Raw genomic sequence first — 6,933 nt, forward strand, 5'->3', positions numbered from 1 at the left:
AGCAGGCGGTAAGCCCCGCAGGTGAGTGGGCTCGGGCTGGGTGGGCACCCTGTGCTGGGAGCAGTGGAGGGCCGCGTCTGACCGGTCCAGCCCCTGTAGCCTCCCAGGTCCCACGCTACGTCCGGGTCAACACCCTGAAGACTTGTGTGGACGATGTGATCGACTTCTTCAAGCGCCAGGGATACACCTACCTGGGCAAGGCAGCCAGGTGAGTATTTCTTTCTGCTATGCTGCCTTTCCTGGGATGTCAGCAAGTGGCATGGGATGAGGTCTGGTGGGTTGAAGGATTGCTGAACTTGGTGCTCAGGGTGGTTGGGCTGGGGTCTCAGTCACCCCCCATTCTTAGATGCTGCCTCTCTGGGTGCTGCCTGGAGCTGGAGAGGAGCTGTGGGATGAAGGGGGTTCTCAGCCTGGGCTCTGCTGTAGGCACTGGGATTAAGACTTTGTATTCATGCTCCCTATGTCTCATGGGCAGTGTGGAAGAGCTGAAGGCCCTCTCCGGAAAAAAATTCTTGTTGGATCTTCATCTCCCGGAGCTGTTGGTTTTCCCTGCGCAGACAGACCTCCATGACAACTTGCTGTATACTTCAGGACACATAATTCTGCAGGACAAGGTGAGGGAACTGGGGAGCAGGAAGTTGCAAGGGCAGGAAAACTACCGACAGGTGGAAGGGTGAGCTCCTTCCACAATGGCTCAACTTGCTGCAGCATTTAAGTCTAAGCAGAAACTGTGGGACTCCCCTGAGGCTTTGCTTCCATAGTTTGAAGGTTCAGGATGAAATCCTGGGGTATAAAACACCCTGTGGGAGCTGGGGACGAGCAGCTGGGAGGAGCAGGGGACTGTGGGTTGGGCAAGGCTGTTGGTGGAGGGTGGTGGTGGCCTTGGCCCTGTGTCATGGTGGTCCCTGTGACCCCACAGCATCAGCCATGTCCGAGGAGGGGCCAGGTGTTTCTGCCCACCCCTTTGATGGTCTTTGCTCTCTTGCAGGCCAGCTGCCTCCCTGCCTTCCTCCTTGGCCCTGCTGCCGGTTCCCACGTCATCGATGCCTGTGCTGCCCCTGGAAACAAGACAAGCCACCTGGCTGCCATCCTGAAGAACAAGGGGTGAGGGCAGGGCTGTGTGCAGGGGTGGAGGGAAGGGGGGAGGTGGCCCTGGTCCCCCCGAGCCCACAGAGAGCACAAGAAGGTGGCAGGAAGAGCTGCAGCCTGTCACCAACTCAGGTGAGCTGGTGGCTCTGACAGTGCTGGGCCACTGGAAGGACCTGAGGGGACATGAAGTCATGTAGGGGTTCACTCCCAGCCTCCCGGCCCTGGCCCTATTCCATACCCCTGCCAGAGGGGAGGCAGCTCTCAAGGTCTGCCTGCCCAGTATTTGAGTGTTCCTGGGGGCCAGGTGGTCTGTTCACAGTCTCTCTTGGGCACTGGGCTCTGCCTTCAGACAGATCTTTGCCTTTGATGTGGACCCCAAGCGCGTGGCCACCATGAACACGCTGCTGACACGGGCAGGGGTCACTGGCTGCCAGCTGGCCCAGCAGGACTTCCTGACTGTGGACCCCAGAGACCCCAAATACAGCAGGGTGACCCACATCCTTCTCGACCCATCCTGCAGTGGCTCAGGTAATGTGTTAGGCTCCAGCTGCTCACCTGAAGCTGGGCTGTGGGTGTGCAGACCCCAGGTGACAGCTCCTGTCCTGCAGGGATGGTGACCCGGGGGCTGGGGCAGGAAGCGGCCCCGAGTGCTGAACGCTTGCAGGCACTGGCTGGCTTCCAGCGCCGGGCCCTGAACCATGCCCTGAGCTTTCCAGCTCTCCAGCGCCTGGTCTACTCCACCTGCTCCCTACACCAGGAGGAGAACGAGGATGTGGTGCAGGCTGTGCTGCAGGAGTGGGGCTCGGCCTTCAGGTGGGTCTGGCTCAGGGAACTTGGGGGGCTGTAGGGGCAGGGTTTGGTGCTGACCCCTTTTCCATGCTGCAGGCTGGTGACTGCCTTCCCATCCTGGCCCTGCCGAGGACTCGCTGCCTTCTCTGGAGCAGAGAGCTGCCTCCGTGCTTCCCCTGCAGAGACCTTCACCCATGGCTTCTTTGTGGCTGTGCTGGAGCGGTGCAGGGAAGGGGCTGCTGCTCCCAGGTGAGAGGGGGCTGTGGGGGACTCCAGCTACTTCTGGGGGGCCCCATTGCCAAGGTCAGGGCTCCAGGCACCCAGGGGAGGGTGTGAGGGGACGTGGCTGTGGGAACAGAGGGCACTGGTGAGTGTGGCTCTGTTTGCTCTTGTCCACAGCTCCCTGCCTGCAGTAGCCAAGGAGAACCCACAGCCAGGAGAGGGAATGGAGCCAGGAGCAGCTCCCAAGAAGAGGAAAAAGAAAAAGCAGCGGGTGAAAGAGTGAAACATTTTCTGGACAGACCCCTTCACAGCTGGGGCTGTGGGGAACACACACTGGCCTGAACACAAGTCAAGCTATGTGCCAGCTGTAGTCATAGTGAGAATTCTGTAACACCGGGGACTGAGTGCCAACACTGGGACCAGCCTGGAAGGGGCAACTGCTCAGCCATGGCTGCCCCTTGCAGCCAGCCCCTGCTCCACACCCTGCAGGGCTGGGGTCCTCCAGCTGGATTAAGGGTGGAGTATCATGTTTCCCCCCCAAAAAATTCCATCCCCGAGCCTGATGTGGAGCTTTGAAAAAACATTTCACTGTAGGGATGAAGCAGATTAAAAGTTTATTTCTCTTCACTGTCTTTTCCAGGGTGTTTGTGCAGTCCTGCCCTGAAATTGCTACTGCTCATAGTAGAGGCAAAGTGGGGGCAAAAAAGTGAAATACTACTACTACTAATCCTGTCCGTGCATCTGTCTTTGAATTGGGGGAGCAAGGACACACGAGCCAGAGGGTGCTGGACCTGAACCCCACTAGCACCCTGGGAATCCCAGCCCCAGGAATCGCACACGGGCACAGCCATGTGAACACAGTAATTTTATTTTAAACCAGGGACATAAGAAGCAAGGAAACAAAAATTGCACATTCACACTAAAATCCTCATCAGCCACACCAGGAATGATCCAAGTCTTCAAGTCAGTTAAAACGCAGCCTCCCCCCAAGCACAAGGGGCTCTCCCAGCAGGGCCTGTGTGGCAGGGAAGGGACAGCCTGGCTCCTCACGGGTATGGAGGACTACCTGGGGCAGCATCCAGAGCCAGGGTGCCCTCAGCCTTGTCCCAGCTCATCCCCATCTCATCAGAGCTGACCTGGCCAAACCCTGGCACCTCAAGGATGGGGAGTGGGTGCTCTCCTGGCCCAGGGTCAGTTTGGCAGGCACTAGCCCCTTCCCATCTGCTTCTTCCAACACCAAAGACACATTTTCCCAGCCTGGCTGCTCTCGGCCCACTGCACCCTCAGCCATGCTGGTGGGTGATGGAACATCCTCACCAGCACCTGCAGGTCCTTAATGTCCCCCTACTATGGGGCTGTGTCCCCTCTGTGCCACACAGAGCCCATCCTGCTGGGAGAGATGCCTTGATCCTGGCACTCAGCACCGTAATGTGAGAGCTCCTGCTCCTCACCCTCAGAGAAATAATTAAAAAATAAAAACAAACAAAAAAGGTTTAGTCACATCCACATACGTCACATTTAAGAGGAAGGGGATGATGTACAGCAGGGGGGAGCATGGCAGAGCCTGCAGGATGCAGCTGCGTTTCCCAGCACAGTGCATTCCCGCAGGCACAGCCAGGGTGGGAACAGCTAAACACTAACAGCTGCGGGACTGGCAACTTCACTGAACCAAGCTTGAAGGAATTTGAAGGCAATTTAGCTTAAATATAAAAATAAATTTTTATTTCATTAAAAAATGTTTAAATATTTGTGATTTTTTTTGGTTTTTTTTTTTCTTGCTTTTTTTTTTTTTTAATTTAGACCTCAGCAGACACACACACTCACACGGCTCGGAGAGTAAAAACCCGGCAGCAAAGCACTCCTGGGAACAGAGTGCCCATCCCTCACCTGGGGCAGGGCAGGGGGTGGCTCTTTGGTGACCCCCAGCTCTGGCAGTCTCTTTCCACAGAAGTTCCAAGGCAGGGAAGGGTGAGATTCCCACTCCTGGCTGGATGGGGACAGGGGAGGCAGCACCACAGTTCCTAGGAGCTAGTAAAACCCACAGGGATAGAGATGAGCTAAGAAATGAAAAACAACTTGGATTTGGGATAGGGGGGAGAATGCATCTGCTCTGGACTCCTTGTGTGAGCAATTCCAGATCCCCCTGAAGTGGGGAAGAGGTCCTAGGAGAGAGGGAAAGGGAGTGGAGAGACTGCCAAGGTTGGAACCCCCTGTCCTAGCTGCCTTCCAGTAACGACACGGAAGGGACAACTCCCCAGCACGAGCAGCCACGCAGTGATGCTACTGTCAACACCCAATTAGCCGGGGCACATCTCCCCCCAAGGACTGGTGCCCCCCAAAAAAGAAACTCCAAACAGCAAATCCGGCATAACCAACATGCCGCCACACACACGGTTCAGCTCTTCCTCCAAACTCGATTCAGTGAGTGCAGGAACAGGAGCACAGATAAAGCAGAACGGGGGAGCAGGGTGGGGGCAGCCCACAGCCCCATGGAGCAGCGGGAATGGGACAGGGGTGGGGGGACCCCCATCCTCACCCCGTGCCTCCAGCCCAGGTCCCGGGCTATGGCATGTCCTCAGCTGGAGGTAACAGGACATTAGGCCCCAGCGAGGAGTGTCACCTATAGCTGCACCCATGTCAGTCACCTGTGGCACCGAAACAGCGCCAGGCTGGAACCAGCCCTGGTTGTGGGGATGGAACTGTGTTCACCAGGCCATGGGATGAACAATGGGAAAGATTTTGGGACCTGGTGAAGATGGTGTCTGACAGCAGCTCAGAACCCCAGCACGTCACCAGTCAGGCTCTGAGTGGGACACAGCCATGGGGCTGGCTGAGGGCTGGGGAGGGGCACGGGAACAGCTAGAAGAAGCAAATGGGGAGAAATTTACACATTATTAAACATGGCAAAATAAATTGAGGAAAAGAACATTGCGGATATGTACAGAGATTTGTCCAGCCTTGGCTCTGGAACTGTTCAAGTAACAAGAGTTTGGTTTATCCTGTCCCAGCACGGTCTCCGGTGGGTGTCAGGGGATGAGGCCTGGTCCCACCACGGGGGCAGCTCCAGCCCAGAACCCCCCACACGTGGGCCAGCGGAGCCCAGCAGCACCAGGGTTACTTTTTGCGGGTGTGTTGCCTCCGTGCCTGAAGCCGTTGGCGAGTGCCCATCTTGGATCCTGCCCCAATGGAGAAGGTGGGGGTGGATGAACCTGGAAGCAGAAAGGTTGCTCAGGTCTCTGTAGCTTTGGGATCAGCGTGATCCTCACCCTGGGAGGAACGGAAGGCTTGGCATCCCCCAGAGTCCAGCAGGTACCACCTGAACCGTCTCCCAGAGCACACCTGGCCCTACCTCTGTCCCCAGCCCGCGGGGACACCAGGACCCATGAGCTCCCCAAGGCTGGAGCACCAACTCCCTCCTTACCAAAGGAAGTGCCGACTCCTCCGAAGCTCGAGGCAGGAGTGCTGGGTGTCCTGAAGGAAATGGTGCTGCTTCCACTGCCCACGGCTCCTGGGACAGGTGTGCTCTGCCCAAAGGTGGGCACAGGAGCTCCTGGAAAGCAACAGGTCACTGTGAGCCAGGGTTGGCAAAGGAGAAAGAGCCTTTGGGAGTCAGTGGCACCCAGAAGAGGCACAGCATGCCATCTGGGGGCTGAAGCCATCCCCCAGGACCAGCCTCTGCTCCTGAAAAGCCCTTTTAATGCATAAGTTACACTTTGGATAATCCCTGGGCTCTCCCAACAGCAGGGCTGCACAGAAGGATTTGCCATGGAGGAACAAAGACCTTGGCCTTTCTAGATCAAGGAGTTGCTCACTGTGTGGGTTTCAGTTCTGTGGGAGCTGGGAATATCCAGTGAGGATCTGAAGTGTTAGGGAAACCCTGAGAGCAAGCACGAAGTGATGGCAGCCATTGGCTGGCAGCATTCCAGCTCACCAAGGCATTCCAGGCGGCTGTTAAGGACTGGAATGATTTTGGCTCCTGCAGGACACTTGGATGGGCAGAGCTGGGATGCTGGTGCCTTTGCAGGGGCCAATGAACAGAGTTTAGGGATTCCCCTCCCCAGACAGCCAGGATCCTGACAGGCAGTGATGGGAGTGTCTTCCCTTTGTATGGCAAGGCTCAGCTCTGCATAACAGGGGCACTGGCCTCACCAGGACTGTGGACCCCAGGAGCTTGGCAAGGTCCATCAGGACTACTACTGCCCAACTCGAGACGCCTAAGATGGCTTGTTTGCCCCCACCCCCATCCTGGAAATGTTCAAGGCCAGGCTGGACAGGGCCCTGAGCAACCTGGCATAGTGAAAGGTGTCTGTGCCCATGGCAGGGGGATGGAACAACATGATCTTTAAGGTCCCTTCCAACATGACCCATCCATGACGACTCACCTCCAAATGCAGGCTTGCTGTTGGGAGTGCTGGTCATGGTGAAGGCGAAGGGCGTGCTCTGGCCCTGCGCTCCCAGCGCGCTCTGCGGCAGAGATGAGCCGAACGGCGCTGCTGCTGGGGCTGCCCCGCTCTGCCCAGCCCCAAAGCTGAAGGCCACGGCCGGGGACCCACTGCTGAGGCCCGGCGTACCCATCCCAAAGGCGCTGGTGGAGGGGCCCGACTGGGTGGTGGCCCCGAAGGTGAATGGAGATGGGGTGGTGCCAAAGACGGCGGCACCAGTGCTGCTGCTTGTGGTCTGGGTGGTGGAACCAAAGCTGGATGTGGTGGAGGTGGCTGTTCCAAAAGAGAACACCGAGGTGGTGGTCCCAAACGCTGCCTGGGTGCTGCTGGTGCCGAAGGAGCCCTGGGCACTGGTGGTGCCGAAGGCTGGCTGGGCACCACTGCCAAATGC

At 57.4% G+C, this 6,933-nt stretch overlaps 2 protein-coding genes across 2 annotated transcripts in view; one reads left to right on the forward strand and one right to left on the reverse strand.

Annotated features, from left to right (window-relative positions):
* NSUN5 (NOP2/Sun RNA methyltransferase family member 5) overlaps positions 1 to 4,139 on the forward strand; it is a 6,000-nt gene extending 1,861 nt beyond the window's left edge. Inside the window, exons 2-9 of the mRNA XM_017738112.1 lie at positions 6 to 21; positions 100 to 208; positions 476 to 614; positions 989 to 1,104; positions 1,439 to 1,617; positions 1,698 to 1,902; positions 1,975 to 2,127; positions 2,278 to 4,139. Of these exons, the coding sequence (XP_017593601.1) occupies positions 6 to 21; positions 100 to 208; positions 476 to 614; positions 989 to 1,104; positions 1,439 to 1,617; positions 1,698 to 1,902; positions 1,975 to 2,127; positions 2,278 to 2,383 (1,023 nt within the window). The 3' untranslated portion in view covers positions 2,384 to 4,139. The remainder of the gene's footprint in view (positions 1 to 5; positions 22 to 99; positions 209 to 475; positions 615 to 988; positions 1,105 to 1,438; positions 1,618 to 1,697; positions 1,903 to 1,974; positions 2,128 to 2,277) is intronic.
* The window catches only part of POM121 (POM121 transmembrane nucleoporin), a 15,557-nt gene continuing 11,576 nt past the window's right edge, over positions 2,953 to 6,933 (reverse strand). The window contains exons 11-13 of the mRNA XM_017738113.1: positions 6,483 to 6,933; positions 5,522 to 5,650; positions 2,953 to 5,309 (exon numbers count right to left, since the gene is read on the reverse strand). The exon at positions 6,483 to 6,933 is cut by the window's right edge and continues 43 nt beyond it. Coding sequence (XP_017593602.1) covers positions 5,215 to 5,309; positions 5,522 to 5,650; positions 6,483 to 6,933 — 675 coding nt within the window. The 3' untranslated portion in view covers positions 2,953 to 5,214. The remainder of the gene's footprint in view (positions 5,310 to 5,521; positions 5,651 to 6,482) is intronic.

Source organism: Corvus brachyrhynchos, unplaced genomic scaffold (assembly GCF_000691975.1).
Source record: "Corvus brachyrhynchos isolate BGI_N302 unplaced genomic scaffold, ASM69197v1 scaffold137, whole genome shotgun sequence".
Classification (NCBI taxonomy): Eukaryota; Metazoa; Chordata; class Aves; order Passeriformes; family Corvidae; genus Corvus; species Corvus brachyrhynchos.